This window comes from Lampetra planeri, chromosome 26 (genome assembly GCF_965212315.1).
Source record: "Lampetra planeri chromosome 26, kcLamPlan1.2.h2, whole genome shotgun sequence".
Classification (NCBI taxonomy): Eukaryota; Metazoa; Chordata; class Hyperoartia; order Petromyzontiformes; family Petromyzontidae; genus Lampetra; species Lampetra planeri.
The window spans coordinates 12,763,878-12,783,487 of record NC_136132.1 but is presented as its reverse complement, the minus strand read 5'-3'; the positions used below and the strand labels follow the sequence as shown (position 1 = coordinate 12,783,487).

General features: G+C 52.8%; 1 protein-coding gene across 3 annotated transcripts in view; it reads right to left on the bottom strand.

Annotated features, from left to right (window-relative positions):
• Positions 1–10,168: 10,168 nt before the first annotated feature.
• ZFHX3 (zinc finger homeobox 3) overlaps positions 10,169–19,610 on the bottom strand; it is a 127,043-nt gene continuing 117,601 nt past the window's right edge. For 2 of the 3 annotated variants that reach the window (XM_078606844.1, XM_078606845.1), the window contains 3 exons: positions 19,097–19,304; positions 13,152–18,578; positions 10,169–11,783 (listed from right to left, as the gene is read on the bottom strand). In XM_078606844.1, the coding sequence (XP_078462970.1) occupies positions 10,198–11,783; positions 13,152–18,578; positions 19,097–19,304 (7,221 nt within the window). In that variant the 3' untranslated portion in view covers positions 10,169–10,197. The remainder of the gene's footprint in view (positions 11,784–13,151; positions 18,579–19,096; positions 19,305–19,610) is intronic. The other variant, XM_078606846.1, reaches the window with a different exon arrangement.

Sequence of the window (19,610 nt, the reverse complement as noted above, 5' to 3'; positions counted from 1 at the left end):
AACGGAAGGCAGAGCATCGACGCTCACAACAACGACTGGAGTGCCGTGCGGATAAAATGCAGCAAGTTGGCAGAATACATCTGCCAGTCATCTCAGTCAGTCAACCCATGGCACCTGGGTCTGTCCCGTGATCTGTCAGCGAGCCTTAAACATTTCACGTCGCCTCAAAGTGCACCTAGCCTGGCACGTGCGCCGTGGTGACCTCACCGTCACTTATTGGCGAATGGCGGGTATTAGTGTGCGTGCCATGATCGTACAGATATCAGACACCAGCTGTGGCTGGGAATCGAACTCACGTACCCACATGGCACAGTGCATTGACCACTACGCTACCGCTCCCCTGTAGTGTATATGATATACTGTTATAATATGACAAGTTATTTGGTGATGCTGCTGCATTGGCAGTGGTGCACAATAACGACTAACAACAAACAATAGAACACATTCGCTACCAACAACGTGGCCTTAAAGATATGCAGCTACAAAGAAGAACCATTGCCGAAAACACGAAAAAATGTTTGCCAGGTAAGGCCCACTGACCTATGTAGCTCTTTTCCAGAAGCGACCTGCCTATCACAAATGATAGCTCAACGGAGTGGCTTGTTATATACAGGTGTCAGGGTTGGGATCGGGGTCGAACCCACGACCTCCTGCATACCAGGCGAAGTAGTTAACATCTGGCCACCGCGCCGCCCTTTTAACGCCGCAGTGTGATTGAAGAATGGTATTTTTCGGTTGTCATATATGGTTATTACATGTAGAGTACACCTTGCGTGAAAGTTATAGGCGTAGGCGCGGATATGGCACGTGAATACCCAGAGAATAACGCATCCACATGCGTGCTAAGTGGTACGGACATGCACGGGGATGCCGGTCCGTGCTGGCTCGCACGATCGCACGCGACATCCAAGAAACGACGACAATGCATGACATTAATAACTCTTGGCGGGGGCTCTGAAGCTCGACTTATTGTCTGCTCATGGAAAACTATTCTCGTGCCAATTCAAACCTGTCGTTGTCGAATCAAAGTGTTCCGGGATTTTTGTTTTCAAGAGCCACGCAGTTGTAACAAATTCAATCTTGCCCACACTCAAAGTCAGTAACGCCCTCTCCCTGCTTACAGGGGCCGTTGCACGAAACGTTAGTCTACTTATGACTTTGTTTCCTCTTGTAATCCACTGTTGGACGTGTCTGTTACAATGGCTGTTTGGCCACACTTGAGCACGCTGGCCAGTGCAGATTGATGAAAGGGGAGAGATCTGCTCAGATATCCACGCCTCGCCGATGTTCACCGCGGCCGGAAATAGACTCCAGGTCGCCGGGTTCATCGCATGCGATGCGCTAACCGCTGTGCCACCGCTCCCACCCGTTGCTGTAATAGAACAGCGTTTATTCGAACCTGGTCAATGTTTTTTTTTATATCTGAGAAAATTATCACGCATACAGTATATACACACACACGTAGCCTTGGGGCAAGTGCTGTAAAGCAAGCACCTGTTGAGGCTAGTGTGACACAAACGGGAGTGGGTGACCAACACCACGCCCGGCCGCCTTTGTCTCCCCAACGCTGACGTTTACACCCCGCACCAGATACTGTACTAATTTCAGGCTGAGTCGACCTCAGGGGTGGGAGGCACAGGGCCGATGAAAATGTATGCCACTGTTGTCGTTCGCGAGCGGAAATCGGTCTCGGGTCGCCGTGTTGGCAGCGCAGCGCGCTCACCACCTCGCGATCGATGAACATCGATATTAAACCAACCATGCACGCTTCGAATCATCGAGTGCACTGTATCATGAATATTGCGTCCATGTTTTCCTCGGACTGTCCTGTGAAGGTGTTAAGAGAAAGTGTGTCGCGGGCTGCCACCATCGGGTCGCGTCATCAAGTCACGTCACCTCTGCAGCCACTAGAGGCGCTACCATCCACCACAATCTTCACTTAAAGGTTTCGTGACTGCAGGAATTCATATTCTTTGGGTCTTTCGGTAAAGTCACGTAGATAGGTTCAAATAAAATAGAAAATAAATGAATAAAAACTACGACGTTTCGATCGCAACACAAGTGTTCGTCATCAAGAAGATAAAAGAGGGGGACAGTCTGCCTCTTCAGCTGCCTCAGCAGCTGTCCCCCTCTTTTTTATATTCCTGATGACGAACGCTTGTGTTGCGATCGAAACGTCGTAGTTTTTTGTTATTTTCTTTTAACCTATCTATGTGACTTTACCGAAAGACCCAATAATGTGTATCCACCACTATGTTTAAATACAGCAACAATTGAACCTTATGGCGAGACTCCGGGGTCCCGCAAGCCCCCGGCTATCACATAAACATCATGTTATAATATTCTTTGGGTCTTTCGGTAAAGCCACATAGATAGAACAAATAATAGAAGCGGGAGAGCTGCTGCGAATAGAAATCCTCAGCAGTTCTCCCGCTATAATATTCACCTGATGACGATTGCTTGTCTTGCGATCGAAACGTCGTGATATTTAAGTCAAGATTATATTATAATGTAAACAAAAACTTTGCTCTTTTTCACCAATGGGTTTGAAGGATGGTGGCAAGTGTTGTCTTGTTAAACTATGCCTTTAATACTGAAAACTACTTACCTGCAGTACCTCTATTTAAATACACTATCGAAAAAATGATTTACACCCCTTCGCAATCATCGTGTTTCGCGGTGTGAATGTGTGAACACACTTTGTAAACAGTACATACAATAGTACGTGTTTTTAATGCGCTGTTCATGTTGTATCAAGCGTTTATACCAGTGTTACTTCTGCAGAGTAGTGGGTCGCCGCTCCTCTTATCCGCATTGATACGAGCGATATGTGGGGACTATGGTTTAACGGCAAAAAAACCTATCTGCACAGATGCAAACGGACAAGAGAAGTATGATAAAACAGGAGGAATTAACGGTGCAACGCATCTCATCTGGTAAATATCTGCAGATAATAGGATTGTCATCGATTGATCCTGGCCGCAGACTTTGGTAGGTTACACATAATAATGAAGATAAGAGAGCAGTTTCACTGTATTACACATACCGCTATGACAAATAAAGGACTTAAATCGGGTAGGCAGTTTGAGCAGCTTTGGATAAGACTTATGATCTTGCCCATAACCGAGCATGGAGTGCATTCGCTTGTTCAGCTCTTCTGCGCATTCGTCCTCGGACACGACATGACAACAGAATGATCCGCGCCAGTTGGGTCGCTGCGTTAATGTTTCGCGGTAGGGCAGAGTTGCCAAAAATAAATTAATTACGATTTTTAATTCCGTTTATTCGGGACCCCGGGGTCCCGCTATAAGGTTCATTTGTCGAATCCAAGCCCCCCTCCCAGTGTTTTACCTGCGACGGAAGGGCACGGCGCGCGCCAACTGTCAACCATTCGCTCCAATTTGAAGAACATTTACCCGGTCATCAACCACGTGGGGCTCTGCCGTAATTATCTGCGCAATATATTTGTCCCAACGCCAAAGGCGCCAGGCAGGTGCAGGGGCAATCAAACAACTGCAGAGCAGTAGCAATAATAATAATGGTGGTGGTGATGATAATCACAAGCAGAGATGAGTGCCCTGGAGCTTGCGAAGGTGAGATGACGCCGGGCAGATGTAACGCGACGCCGGTGTCAGCCGGTTAATGCACCAAACGTAATTAAATCCGGAGATAAGTCGACACTTAAGCTTTATGCTGCGCGGTATCAAAGAGCTGTCGCGCGCGCCGTGCATGAGGCCACGTGCTCTAAACACCGGCCGCCGATATATTCAACATCGATTAGAAATTATGGGCGGGAGTGCAACTCAGGTCGCCGGGTTCATAGGGAAATGCGCTGACCAGTGCGCTAACCCATCGTGCACACCGTGGTCAAGAAAAATGACGGGAGTGGCAAGCCAAGGAATCGAGAAGTGTCATCAGAGGCTCCGTGCCGTGGAGATGGAGCGACGAAATCCTGGTCGTGTACAGGTGCTCGGTGGATTGTTAAATGGTAAGGTCGCGAGAGATGGGGTGTTTTCAGCAGTGGATTGATCATGGCTACCGATAATGACGATGAAGATACTATTTGGATTTTGACATCTTAGGATTGTGAGGGATGATCGCGGATTGAGGAAGCATTCATCCAGCAGCGGGATTGAACAAGGCCGAAAATGATGGCCCACCAGCGCTGTGTGCATAATTAATGATAGGGACAGGCAAAGAGATTTGGGAAAGACGCAGCCGCCTATCTCTCTCGTGTCTCTCTCTTCTCACTGTGCGAGCGAGCGAAATAATAAAATGTAAAAAGACAAAAGCTTTATAAAAAAAAAGAAGAGCAATTCTCTTTTTTCTAGACATCTAACTCATCTCTTAGCGCGGGGACTAATTCATCCCCGCTTTCTGAAAGGCGGAATTCATTTCCTGGGCCGCGCTCTCCGATATTGAAATCTGTCGGCATTAAAATTTACTCGCGGCGTGATCCCCTTTCCCCAGGTGTCGTCATTCTGCGGGGATGTGACACGGATCGCAGTCCCATTTCTCATCCCAGCACCTGGAATTTATTCGAGGCCCGCGGAGCTCAGAAACGGGTGGGGTGGGGAGGGGAACGAAAGCGGAGTTGGTGGTGGTGCGGCGCGGCGCTCTGCCGTTCCCTTTGATGTGTCTGATATATCGTGGCCTGTGGGAGAGATACTGACGCTCCTACAGTCTAGAAATTTCAGCAATAACCCGCTGTGATCAAGGCTAAGCTTATCTCGCGTCAGCATTTTTGCTTGAAGCAAATGTACGTATTTTTTTTTAAAATACCCGCCGGGCGCTCAGACGACGTTTCGCCGGATTTTTGGGCGAGTTTTTGCGAGATGCAATGGCCGCGGCCACCACTGCGACAAATTGTGTTTTCCGTAAAATGGAAATGTTATGTATAATGTTATGTATAAAAAAGGCGGCAAGGAGAATATATGCGGCATTTCGAATGAGTATGTTCTATACCCGGCGCAGCCCGCGTAATGATTTCTGATGATACACCCAACATCGTATCGACACGAGAGCCATCAGAGACGGAAAACTGCGGGGAGAATGTTGATAAAGTCTCGACTGTTGTTTTCTGAACGGTCTCATTTCCACATCTAAAAACGTGACCTTATGCACGTTTCGATGTCCACGCACACCGAGCGCTTGTTCATAACGACTTCTGACGGTGCGTGCACAAGACTAGCAATGCACGCGTATTCATAGGTCCACTATTATTCCATGAAGACAGTTTTGGAAATAAATATTTTAGTTCATAAATCTGTGGTCCTTCGCGGACCAATGTTTTACTGCAGCATTTGTTTAATCAGGGAAACCCAGGTCCTGAAACAAACTCAGTTTTCAGACTCAATCGACAGCCAAGTCTGTTAATTTAATGTTGCTGTGTGTGGCCAGTCACGTATATTGTGGAACCGTCCTATTAAAAAAATCATTGTGCCCCGTTCAATCCAAAAACAGCGGCATTCTAAAGAACCTCATTATGCGCAGGTTTTTCGACCTCAACAAATACATCTTTCAAACGATCGCCGCCACCAAGGATGCTTATGAAAGAAAAATGTAAACGCTTTGCCTAATGAAGCCGTTGTGCAGAGGAATTGCCTGCGCCGAGACACAAACATGTTACCCAAACAGAGGCCCTGGGAATTTGGGGGTCATGGGAGGTGAGGGATGCGCCCTTGTGCCGTTTTCAAGAAAGCGTTCACTTTCATTCCATGCTGCTCCTCCTCCTCCTCTCAGAGCATCCCGACTCGCACTTCACTCACTCGAACACAAAGATCCCCCTTATAGCCTTCAGCGGCCTGCACGGGCAAGTGCCGTTGGCGAGCAGCTATTAAGGCAGGCACGGCACACGATGTGGCCGGCACCACGTCCGTACCGCCTGCCTATCCAATGCCGATATATGCACACCGCACCAGTTACTTGTTTAAGGCTGAGTCGACCTAGGGTAGGTTCACGACCGGTTAGAATATTCGCCAGTTATTGGTCATGAGTGGGAATTGAACTCGGGTTGCCGGGTTCGTACTGCATAATGCTAACCACGAACACTACTGCTCCCCAAATGTTGCACACAGATCACCATGGACAACAATCATCGTGAATTTCATCCATTAATATTAATTATAATTTCAGCCCTTTTTTATATCTACTGCTGGATGAAGGCCTCCCCTCGCTGTGTCAGCAATGGCGGCTTGTTTGAATAGAATTCACGACGCGGTGTATCCCGTGCCACTAAAGTTCGCCATTGCCCGAGCGAGAACTCAGGTCACCAGGTCAATAGTGCAGCGTGCTAATAACGGTGCCACCGCTCCCTCCCCCGTTAACCTACGAAACCAGATGTAATTATATTCCAATAAATAACAACAATAATGAACAACATTATCATGAAACACAGACATGAGCTTTATTTTGGTCATATCAATTTTTAATGTATCACAACGAGCAGATCCATACTATAGGGTCAAATACCAGTACATCTACAATAAACATATCTATGACAAGTTTTGCAACATAATTAAAAAGACTTTTTTTTACTTCATTAGTTTTACTGTGTTACGGCACAGCTTAGTCAAGACGTTCAGAGGTTACATTAACCAAAAGAAAAACCGAAAGACTATCATAGAAAACAAGAACATGTACTTTTTTGGTTTAGTGTGCAGCTTACAGTCAACAGCTATGAGAATTGTATAACCTACAGCAAATTGTACACGGTCGAGACTCGCGCCATAGGCGCGCACCCCTGGGGATGCGCGCGCTGCGCAAGCGAGCGATCGCCTCTCACAACGATCAAGACACGAGAACAAACACGACGACTTGAGTTAATGCTCCTCCCTCTCTTACTTCGTTGCCACAGTTAATCACAGTTTATTTAATGTGGCAAAGAAGAATACGAAGAAGAATTAGAAGGAGAAGAAGAAGTAAAATCCTTTGGAAATGTTTGGCCACCTTTTGAAAGTGTATTGAAGTTTTTAAAGCTTTTCTTTATTTTTTTTTCATTCAGTGCTTTCACAATGCAGACAGTTGCACGCCCATTCGAATACACACAGCCTCGTCCATCTCCTCCCCATGCTTTGGATCCGCTTGGGTGTCGGAGCGGGGGGGGGGGGTTTGCACTCTGAGGGTTTTGAGGGTTAAGAGTTCGTTATCAGAAGAAAGTCTTTGGACAGCGTCGTGAGGTTTTCTAGCAGTTCCACACCCTGCATGAGTAGAGACTGGACACATTGCACCGTTGACAGGAGGCCAGGTCCTCTCCACGTTTCTTTTTTTGTCATCGTCAAGAACTAAATGCAACTATACAAGCTCCTCGCGCCATCCTCCACACCTCCTCCTGCTGCTGCTGTGCCCCCTTCTCCCCAGGTCACCGAATCGACGACGCGCGAAAACAGCAAAACATATCGACACTGATCGCGTGACAAAAAAATGATACAGCCTTTCACCGAAAACATATACAAAACGGAGAGATGACGGAGGCGGCAGGGAATAAGAGCGGCAAAACAAAATACACATCTGTACAAGTCTTGCATTAAGACACATTTAACTTACGATAATCAGCAAAATGTAACACATTAAGGAACATGCCAGCGATTGATCTGTAACGTATAAAGGGGTTCATTATGTTCAGCAACAACAAAAACAACAACAAAACTAAGAGATGGCAGATACGTAACGTAAAGTTGCGTAATAGGCAACGATGCTGATAATATATATACAACTGTTTGGATATATGTCATGTCTCAAACTAAAAACATACTTTTTTCCCGTAGATGCTATTAAATACTTTGGAATGAATCAGTAATGGGCCTTCATATTATTTATTTTTTACACAAAATCCTTCTCAATACATTACTATCACGTGGGATGTAAGCAGTGTTCACAGTCTTGCGAGTTCCAATGTAACAGCCGATAAGAACTGCACCTAGAAAACAAAAGCTGCTCTGGCTTTGCGCCCAGGCCCTCTCTCTCGCCAGGCTCGTGGTAGCAAAATAAAGAAACCACTCGGGTGACTATGGCATGACGCTTGCCTAAACGATGCGAGGCCACATAAAGCTTATATGTTTACCAATTAAAAAACAAAATCTCTACAGTAACAACACAAGTGCCCAGATGTTGACATCCGCAGCCGTGTTAAAGTCCGCATCACAACAACAACAACAACAACGGCGTCCTTGCGAAGAGAAAACAAACAAAAACGTCTCTCTCTCTTTTTGTTTAAAACGTTATTTAAGCTCAATCGATGTTATCGAAATGCTCGCCAAAAATGTTGCTACTGCTGTTGCTGTTGTTGGTTGGTTGTTTTTTTTAATAGTTTTTTTTCAACACAGTTTTTTTTTCAAGTATACAATACCTCGCTCGATTATGCACCAACAGTTACAATTGTCGTCTTTGGATTATTGTGAAGAGGGAGAAAGAGGAAGGGAACGACCCCAAAAAAAGGGAGGAAAAAAATAAAATAGAAATAACTTCTGACACCGTTGTGTTGACTGCACAAGAGGCTGCCTCGCTAGGTTTGGGGCGCGGGGTGAGGGAGCGAGGGGCACGACGGCGAGCGCAAGTGGCGGATTGCTGCGAGGTATCGTGGTGGCAAGTGCACATCAAATCGCAAACACAAGCAAAGGGGCGACTCGTCTTCTTAAAGCGGAGGGGCGCACCGCCTCCTTTTTACACAATTTCTACAGATTCTACAAAACAACGCCAATGCGTGAGAAGTTAAAGCTACAGAGGAAGGCTAAGAGCAGTAGATTTAGGCCATGGCTGATGCATGTTTTCGTTTCCATATTTTTTCTATGTATATAGAGAGAGCTACTTAGGCCTAAAAATATATATTTTTTTATTCATCAGAGAAACGTGGAGCTTAGTGGCATCTGTGGTCATGGTTTAAATCCCATCAACATGGATTGTGTAAATAAAAACCGATGGCGACTGTCTTCGATGTCTACGTTAATGCATCGTAGAGTGGCCAGGTTCTCACGGCTGAAAACTTTGTCCAAAGTTTGGCCGCGAAGACCCAACCATTGTGGCATTAGACGGTAACGTTGTACGACCCCAAGGTAAAATGACACGGACTGTAACAGCCTTTGCACTTTTATGCGGTCAAAACAAAAGACACCCAAAAGAAAACCTTTGTCGTTCTATCTGTATTGACCTGAGACTCAAAAGTACGGAACTGTGAATGTTTGTGGTAGGTAGCAAAGTAACAACTCAATAAATTCTTTTCAGGAAAAAAAACATCATCTCGTAAGGAATGCACTGGCACTTAACTCAGACAAGACTCCCATTTAAAATAAAAAAACAAAGTACTGTACGTTCCAGATACTATCGGGTAGGGTTGAGGTAAGTGCTTCTACGCGCCTTTAAACAGACCAAAAAATACATTGTTGTACCTTTAAGTTATTTTCATAGAACACCGTATACCAGGAGCAGGTTTATACATACGGGAGAATGACCCCAATTTCCTTATTTTTTGGTTTTGTTATAAACTTTGGAATCTTAATTGCTTAAGAAGTTCAGTTTGTTTTAGTCTCTCGCCTACCTATGTGTAACAAACGCACGGTGCAGCTGTCGGGCCCTGCGCTGTAAATGCTTTTGCCTTGAAACGTCCCGGGCCGAGAGGCCTCTCTCTCTCTCACGGCGAGGGTCGACAGGGGCGACAGGGCCGACCGGCCTCTCTCTTTCTCTCGCTGAGGGCCGACGGGGCCGACACCGCGGCCGGCATTTCGCGCACCGCGTGGGGCTGCCGTGTTTATCGCCAGGACCGTTTAGATAAAAAGAGTCAGGGAAGGAGGGCCAATCGACTTTTTTTTTTACCCCCTTAGAAAATTTAAAGGTTTGCATCAGCAGCCATAAATATTAGTTTTGTTTCAATCCGAGCTGAGCCCAACTGGCAAGGACACGACAGTTTGTCAAAAGGCCCACCGAGTGTAAGCAATTTGTATCTACACACTTATGAGTTTTAATACTAGCTAGCCATTCGGGGGATACATCATTTCTAGGATCCATGCGCAGTGTGCAATTCTCTCGATAGCAGTCTCTCTTTCCGCTCAGAGCCCGAAGTGCGCATGCCCTAAACCATGCTGTCTGAGGGTGCAGCGCCTCCGAGTGGGCCCGCCTCGGCCTTTGAGGGGGCTCACGCCCAGCAAAAGCTGCGGAGGAGAGGGGGGAGGTGTGGGGTGGTTTCGGGGGGGGGGGGGGAAGGCCTCACGGACAGAGGCTCTCTCGCTCCGAGCCACCGGCCGCCATGGCGCTTCCTTGCGGGCTACACGGCTCTCCCTCAGAGTCGTCCGAGCAGCCGCCCAGTGTGGCGCCGGGGGCTTGGGCCCCGGAGGAGCCGAGAGAGCTTGAGGTAACGGCCGGCAAGAAGTGGGGGAGGGACGGCGGGTTGACCGGGGCGGAGGACCAGGGCCTTGCGGTGGAGAGGATGGCTTCCAGGGAGGCGGCCATGGTGCTTGCGGTGGCTGCGTTGCTGCTGCTGTTGTTGTTGTTGTCGTCATTGTCGGTTGGAGGCTGCGAGGTAGACGCGGTGTCAAGGGTGGGGAAGGAGTGAGGTAATAGTCTAGCGTGCTGCTGCTGCTGTTGCTCTTTGGCGTCAGTCGAGGCTCGTTTGGCAGCTCGCTGTCGGTGCGAGGCCGACAGGAGGTGGCGGCGCAGTCCGTCCTCCCCCAGCAGGGCCACCTCGCAGGCCGAGCAGTGGTACTGACCTGAAGGGACGCGGAGCAGGGTCTCCTGGCCGTCCACCGAGGCCTGCCCAAAGTAACAGAACGACTTCTGGTGGCTCAGGGCCGACGCTTCATCGCTGAACACCGTCTGACACTTCCGGCAAACCAGGCTGTACTTCATTTCGCAAAAATCTGCGGTGTACTGTTCGGATTGGCTCAAAACGGGAGTCTTGCTCGACGCTCTGCTCTTTTCTTCCGCTTTAAAGGCAGCATCTTCGGCCTTCTGCTGGGCTGGAGGTTGTCCGCTAGCAAGCTCAATGCGTGGCTGGTGCTCCATGGAGGAGCCATTTGCTGAATGCGCGTGACTCATCCTTTGTTGTTGCTGTTGTTGCTGCTGCTGTTGCTGCTGCTGTTGTTGTTGCTGCTGCTGTTGTTGCTGCTGCTGCTGTTGTTGTTGGTGCTGCTGCTGTTGTTGTTGGTGCTGCTGTAGTTGCTGCTGCTGTTGCTGTTGCAGAGCCTCCTGCATACTCTGCTGGTACTGCTGCACTTGCTGGTGCAGCAGCGAGCCTGGCGCCAGACCGCCGGCCAGGGCGGCCTGGGCGAAGGCGGGCCCGTAGGGGAACAGGCTGGCCTCCATGCCGTACAGAGGCTGCAGGTAGCCGCCCTGCAGCGCCGCTGCCGCTGCGGCCGCTGCAGCCGCCGCCGGAGGGATCTGGTGGTGCGGGGCGGTGTTGAAGTAAGGAGGGAAGCCCGGCAGGAAGCAGGGGAAGAGCTGCCCGGCCAGCAGCGCCGCCGCTGTGGCCTGGTCGCCGGCCAACGCGGCCTGCAGGGCCTGCAGCTGGGAGTGGTCCATGGCGCCTTCCATCGCCTCCTGGGCCGCCGTGGCCGAGGCGTTTTCTGCTTTCTCCTTTTTCACCGCCGCCACCGCCACCAGCTTCAGCTTCTCTTTCTCCGCCTCCTTCTCCTTCTTCACGCTGCCGTGCTGCTCGGGTTGGTGCGCCGAGGCGGACTGTGTTGGCGTGGACATTCGCGGCTGCTGAGGTTTGACCGCGCCAGAGAGGGAGAGGCCCGGCGAAGGGATGGAGGACATCGGCAGCCCCATGAGGCTCGCGGTGGATGTAGCCATGGCTGCGAACACGCGCAAACGCACGCGCACACAGATGCATTTTTATTTTAATATTTGTTATCATATGACCCACTATCACTTGTGCATCATCAGCCCATTGCTAGATAAGGGCTTTCCCACACCCGATGGATCACGGGGGTTTGTTTGATCATACTTCACCACTCTGATCAGTATGGGTTGAAGGTCAGGAGGGTAGATATTCGGCAGCATAGAAGAACAGTACAACGATGCATTTGTCTGCTATGCAGCCTGCTGTGTGCACGCAGTGGTCACACCCATCTAAGCACTATTGAGGTTCAGCCCCTGCTTCGCGTCCGAGATTTGACGTGGAGTGAAACCACCGCCGGCGTGCGTGTGTGTGAGTGCGTAGGAGTGTGTGTGTGAGTGCGTGCAAGTGTGTGTGTGTGAGTGCGTGCTTGCGAGTGCGTGCTTGCGAGTGCGTGTGTGTCACAAGCCCCATTTAAAAAAAACGAATGTATCCGCGCGGCACACTGACACACGATGAAACGGTAGAAAAATCTTCGTAATTTTGGGTGGTGAGACAGCCTTGTGGCCCGATTGATTGCATGACTTTTTCATGAAGTCAGCGGTTCAATTTCCGCAGCCAGTTGGTAATTCCTGACGCAAATTGACAGACCTGATGTGCACTGCAAATTGAGCATTAAAGACCCCGTGATCACATTTGCGTTAAGCAGGGTCATGGGGTGTCGCTATCAATGTTTATATTTGCTCCATTGTGACAAAAAAAAACGTCCCTTAGTTATGATTCAGTAACACATTTGTGAATACAAATTTGTGAATACAAATGTTTCCTTGCTTGTTAGGTGGATGTCAGCGAGCGCTAAATATAAATAATGTCTGCAACATAAAAAAATATATATATATACACAGAATGAAATGGTATTCTTCCATTTGTTATCGTGAACCGTGGTAAATCCACTGCTGGATGAAGTGCTCCCTGAAGAGCTCCCCCATTATTACTGAACCATCGTATTAACATTGCATAATCTTACAAAAAGCAAATCAGTCACGAACAATGTCAGACTGATGGGGCAGAATCATAAGTGGCAAAAATTAAATCGTCAGGCAATTTCGCCTCCCCTTCACGAGTCTGTTCCTCGACATGAACACAAATTTTAATTTTTACAGATCCCATCAGATGTAGGGCCCATCTGGGGAGTGCATAATTTCAGCAGCATTGGTTCACCACAAGCAAAGCTTTTGACCGGCTTTGACATTCGTCGTCTCATCGGCAAAGTCCGGCTCGCTCAAAGGAACGCCGTTTTTTAAATGCCTGACGTTAGATATGGATCCAAGTCCGACTCAAAACTCTGTCGCTGCACCACACAACGTGACGTCATCACAATTACCGGTGGAGGTCGAAGTGAAGTTCTGCAACGAAGGAGACCCTCCAACGCCGGACATCAGCATGGGGGACAGCCCCGGGATCGCGGAGTAAGCCGACGACACACTCAGCCCTGGGCCATTGAAGGAGCCCTGCTGCTGCAGCTGCAGTTGTTGCTGCAGCTGCAGCTGTTGCTGCTGCAGCTGCTGCGGCACCGAAAGGCCCATTGCCTCGTTCGCCTTTTTGATGCGGTCAAGCTCCTGCTGAGCCATGAGCTGCCGGACCGTGGCCGGGTCGAGGAACTCCTTTTCCCGGTCCAGCTGGCTGCCCACGCTCTCCCTCACTTTGGCGATGTGCTGCGGGGAGAAGACGTGGTCACGGATGGACAGCCGCGCGCCAAACTGCACGCCACATAGGCCACACTCCGTCTTCGGACCCAGCTCCAACCCTGTCTGCGGGTCCATCCCAAATTGCTTGGCCATGCTTAGCTTAGACTTCTTCTCCTTAGCACGTGCGTTCTGAAACCACACTTGCACCACGCGTTTGGGCAGCCCAATCTCACTGCCTAGGATTTCACACTCCTGCATTGTGGGTGTACGGTAGTCATTAAAACAAGCTTTTAGTACCTTTAGCTGTAGATTGGACATTTGGGTTCGAAACCTCTTCTGGCCGGGCCGCTCATCCGGAGACCCGAGTTTCGGGAGCGAGATGCCGATGCTGCCCGTGGGGCTGGGCGTGCGAGTGCCGGTGTAGCTCGACGTTTCGTTGTAGTCGCGCACGTCGTGATCGCGCGGCGTCGACACGCTCAAGCCGGGGCTCGCCAGCCCATCCGAGGACCTTCCGTCGCTGCTCTCGGCCGCCGGGAGCGGCGGCAGGAACGAGTCTTCGCTCTTCACGCGCGCGCCCCGCGCCTTCGCGTCCGCACGCGTGGCGGCGGTGCCGCTGGAGACGTCGTTGTCGCCGTGTGCCTCGTCGCCGGTCGTGTGGTCGGTGATGGCGGTGTTCACCGAGGAGGCATCATCGTTGTCCAGTTTGCTCTGCTCGTAGCTCACGTTCGCCGAGGTTCCGGCGGGAGTTTCGTCGTCGGTGCCGCCGCCGCCACCGCCGCCGGGAGGCTCGGCTGCGCCCGCCGACGTTTCGTTGGCGAGCGAGGAATTGTCCACGTCGAAGGCCTCGCTCTTGTTGGACATTTGGCTCAGGAGAGCATGGCTGGGCACCTCCATCGACTTACTCATCAGCGACATCAGACTCGACTGATGCTCGTGGTCGAAGGAGCTATTAAAGTGGGACAGCGACAAGGAGAAGTCGCCGTGATCGAAGGGGTTATCCTTGTGCGGATTCTCTCCGGCGCCGGGCGATGTTGGCACAATACTGTAGCCCGCCTGCCTGGCCTCGTGCCAGTGGCGGGACCGGATGTGGGCTTCCAGGGCAGTCTGCGCCTTGAAGAGGGCACGGCAGAACGGGCAGCGCCTGTGCACCTGCACCGGGCCGAGTGAGCGGAACTGGCCCTTCCGCTCGCGTGCGCGCGTGTTCTGAAACCACACCTGCACCACGCGCTTCTTAAGGCCCACCTCGTTGGAGATGTGGTCCAGCATCTTGCGCGTGGGGTTCGAGTCGAGCATGTACTTGCGATAGAGGATCTCCAGTTGCTCCGGCGTGATGGTCGTGCGCAGCCTCTTGTCCCGGTGCGGCTCCTCTCCGCCGTCCGTGTCGCTCTTGCTGGCGCCCGCCTTCTCCTCGGGCTTGGGTGGCCCCGTGGCAGATGTGGGGGTGGACGGGGATGGCGTCGACTGCGAGGGGATCTGCGGCAGGGCCCCCGAGAGCATGGGGCTTGACATGAGCGCGCTGGAGCCGGGGTCGAAGAGCAGGAAGGGAATCTCCATGGAGCGGTCGAGGAACGCGGCCGGGTGGACGAACGGGTTCTGCGCCGACAAAAAGTGCATGCGTTGGTGCTCCTGCCACAGGTTGAAAGAAGGGAACGCGACCTTGCACTGGTCGCACTGGTAATGAAGAAGCTGGGCGGGCAGATTGTTCAGCTGAGGAGTCACCATGCTCTGGACCGGACTCTGCGGTACCTGCCGAGTCATTTGGGGACTAGATTGCGGCTGAGGTTGTGCGTGTTTTGGTTTTTGCTGCTGCTGCTGTTGCTGCTGCTGTGTTTGTGCAGTGCTTTCCTGCGGCACAGGAGCGGCGTCAGCTTGCTTTGGTTTTTCCTCCCTAGGCTCGACTTTGGGAATAGTTTTCTTGCTTTCTTCTCTCTCCGAGTTACAGAGGCCGGTGGCCTGCGCGTGAGCCGACAGAGACGGCGGCAGGTCGTTGGACATGACCTGATCGGTGGCGTCCATGGAGTCCTCCGTTTGGCTGTCCTCGCGGGTGAAGCTGTCTTCCTCGTCCCGGTAGCAGTGCTTCTTTTGGTGGTTGATCAGATCGAATATGCGCTGGAAGACGACGCTGCACTTCTTGCACTGGTAGTTGAGGTTGCTTGTCCGAATGTAGCGCTCGTTGGTCGGCAGTTCCCTCTTCTCCCCCCCCTCCTTGCCTTCCACCTGACTCTCGTAGCTTTTCCGCGCCTTCTGCCGGGCGTTCTGGAACCACACGACGATGACGCGCGTCGGCAGGTTGAGCAGGTTCGACAGCTGCTCCAGCTCGTCGTCCTTCGGGTAGGCGTTCGTGTCGAAGAAGTCCTGCAGCACCTTCAGCTGGTAGTCGGTGAACCTCGTGCGGCTCGACCGCTTGCTCATGGACGACGGCTCGGACTGCACCGACTCGGGCGTCGGAGGCTGCGAATCGAGCTTGATCTCGTCGTGGCTCGACGATGGCGGGTTGTTGAAGTTGTACGGCGAGTCCTTGTTCCTCTGGCGCTCCTTGAACAGCGTGTTGCGGAACCAGTGCTTTATGACCTTCTGCGGCAAGCCGGACTTGTCGGCCATCTCCTGGATCTGCTCGTCGCCCGGCGAGTTGTTGATGTCGAAGTACGCTCGGAGGATGTTCAACTGCTCCTCCGTGATGCGCGTGCGCGGCCGCTTGTTCTGCTGCTGCTGCAGCAGGAACGCCGGGTCAAGCTGCTGCTGCTGCTGCTGGTGCTGCTGGTACAGCTGTATCAGGTCTGGGGTGAGAGAGTCCATGGGCATGAGCTGCGACGCGAGCTGCGACGCCATCGAATGCAGCTGCATCGGCTGCATCATGAGCGGCGAGAGGAGGGGCATCGACTCCATGGACATGGACAGCTGCGGCACGGGCGCCTGCTGCTGGGCCAGCGGCTGCGGCTGTGGCTGCGGCGGCGTGCCGGGCGGGGTGGCGAGCTTTTGGACTGGCTGCGGAGGAGGCGGCGGAGGAGGAGGGGGAGGAGGAGGGGGAGGCGGGGGCAGAGCCGGAAGCTCGGGCGTCGGGGCGCGTATCGGGTAAATCTTGTCGTAGGTCTCTCGGTACTGCTTCGAGTATTTCTCGAGCTCCTCGAAAGGCAGGAACTGCTGGTGCACGTGCTCTTGGTGGCTCTTCAGGATCAGCAGATTCGAGAAGAGCTTGCCGCACGTTTCACATTCTAACTTCCCCAGTGTTTCGCAGATCACGCTCTTGTCCTTCCGGAGAGGCTTCTGCCGGTTCTCATTATACTGGATCACCAGCTCGAAGCCAAAGTTCTCCAGCAGCGCCCTCGTGGCATTGCCCCTGGCGTAGGCCGGGATTCGAGCCGGTAGCAGCGACGGGTCCGACGGTCCCGACTTCTGAGCGTCCGAATTGTCGCCACTCGTTTGCGTGTCCACCATCGATGAGTCGTTATCCGCCTCCTCCTCCTCCTCGTCTGCCTCCCCACTCTTTGAGTCCTCATTTTCTTTCTGCTTCTCAGCCGCTTGGATGGACACCTGCAGCTGCTGCTCCAGCCTGTGTTGCTGCTTTTGAAGTTGCTGCTGCAGCTGCTGCTGCTGTTGCTGCTGCTGCTGCTGCTGTTGTTGTTGCTGCTGCTTCAGCTCGCCAAGTGTCGAAGCCGCCGAGCTGGACATTGCCAGAGCGCTCGACGCGGGGAATGCCATCTCTGGGTGCAGCTGGAAATCGGTGCCGGCCAGGCCGAAGGGGAAGAAGAATTGCTGCTGCTGCAGCTGCATGAACGCCTCGGCGGTGATGGGGAAATTTGGGAAGAGCGCCTGGTTGAAGAGCTGCGGCTGCAGGAACGCCGCCTGCTGCAGCTCCTGTTGGAACTGCGCCTGCGCGTGTGCCTGAGCCAGCGCTTCCGTCTGTGCCTGAACCAGCGCCTGCTGGTTCGAAATCGCGTCGCTAAGCGCCTTCTTCTTCTGCTGCTGCTGCTGCTGCTTCTGTTCTGCCGTGAGCTCGGGGGTTTTGCTCGTGGACGCCCGGCCCGGGACCTTGCCGCCGCCGCTGCCGCCACTCTCCGCAGCTGACGGGCTGCCGGCGCTCTTGTTGCCACCGCCTCCCCCACCGCTGTTTAATTTCTTCCCATTCCCGTTGCTGCCGCTGCAGGCGGTGCCGCCGGCGCCGGCGTGCGCAGTGGAGCCGCTTGTGCTGTTCGCGACCGACGACTCTTGCAGGGCGGCGCGCGTCTTTGTCTGGTGCAGCACGGAGCGCATGTGAATTTCAAGCGTGGAGCTCTGGCTGTAGGCCACGTTGCAGGTGCTGCAGCGGTACGGCTTGTTGTCGATGCCGCTTGGTGCCGAGTCGGCCTGCGCGCTGGCGATCGATGTCTCCTGCAGGGCCTTCTTCAGCCTGTTGAGGTGCGACACCGAGTTGTAATGGACGAGCAGGATGTTCTTTTGCGTGAACGACTCCTTGCAGACGGTACACTTGTACGGCCGCGAGGGATCCAGGAACTTCTCCATCGGAAAGTTTGCGCCCTTGCGAAAGGGCAGCGTGCGCTTCAAGTCCGACGACGGGTCGTCCGGGCCGCCCCCCATCTCGTTCTCCGTCGGGCTCTGCTTGCTCTCGGCGTCGCTCTCAAACTCGTCCCCTCTGTCATGCTCCGCCAGCAGCGCCACCTCGTCTTCGTTGCCCAGGCCCTCCTCCAGCGCCAGCAGCTCCCCGTTGCCCTGCAGGCCGCCGCACAGCTGCCGGATCTCGGCCTCGCTCAGCTCGGGGTGGCCCGTCTCCAGGTGCTTGCCGAGCGCCGCGATGGTGCGGAAGCTGCGCTGGCAGAGGGCGCAGACGGTGGCGGCGCGGATTGCGTGGTACTGCGAGTGCAGCTGCAGTCTCTCCGGCGTCTTGAACGCCAGGCTGCACTGGCCGCAGCGGTACTTGTACACGTGGCGGTCAGACACGGGCAGCTGCTGCCGCTGCTTGGCGTGGATCTCGGAGAAGTGGGCTTGCAGCGCACTGGGTTTGCGGAAGTACTGGTTGCAGCCCTTCTTCCAGCAGAGGAAGCCCTTCTGCGAGCTCTGCGGCGCCCCGCCGGCTTCCGGCCGCTCCTGAGAGGTGCCGGGCTTCTCTGGGTCGTCCAAGTTTTCTTCTGGAAGAAATGCGCGATGGCATCGACGTTACTACGGAACGAACAAGCCTCACGGCTGCATCGGTCAACGCGCCGGAGAAGTTAAGCGTTTCCTCCACAATGCCACGCGTATGATTTTTAAAACACAAACGTTGGGTTCGATTGTGATGGACGGTTTTGTTTTCACACACGGCGCTAGCAACACATAATCAGCCACACAGAAGTAATAAAAAGGCATAAATAAATACAAATTCGGCACCGCAAATTAACTGAAGTAAAATGGTATATGTATTTACTGTGGCCTCTGAAGATAACAATCATACACTGGATGTAATACATTATTTATTTTCGCCGGAAATAACCCGTAATGCTTTTACTTTCATTACAACCTACACCAGCGTCTCTCTCTCTCTGACATGGAGCACACGTCGCCACACGCTGAACATGTCCAGCCGAGAGCCTCTACAGATCGAAGACCGCTGCTACCTTGCACATGTCACGCACAAGCTGCGTCAGGCAAACACCGCGGCGTTCCTCACCCATCTTGGCCCGGTTCTCGAGCATCGCCGACCCCGGTATCCTGCCGTCCCTCTCGGATACCGGCACCGCCGCCGCCGATCCCAAGGAAGCAACGGCCGTGGTGGTGGCCGTGGCCGACGTGGTCGCCGCTGTCGTCGCCGCCGTCACCGCATTTCCGGCCGCCGAAAGGTACGTGCTGCTCGGCATCATCACCTCCGGCCCCGAGACCTACAGGAGACGGCACGGGCGCACGCGCCGCCACCGCCGCACTGATTAGCGGGCAGCCCCGACGAGCCCGTGTCAAGCCGGCCGCGATGAAGGGGAAGAGGAGGAGGAGGAGGGTATTAAATGCAATTTCACAAAGCCCTTTTTTTCTCCTCGGCGGGAAGCCGGGAGCGCCTTTGTTTTTGTCCTTCAGGTGGACGGCGAGAGCCGCTCGTTACCTGCACACTCGCGGAGGTCACAATGGATGCAGCATCTGCTTCCGAGGATCCATTCACGAATTTTCTTTTGACTGAATTAGTGCAAAATGCC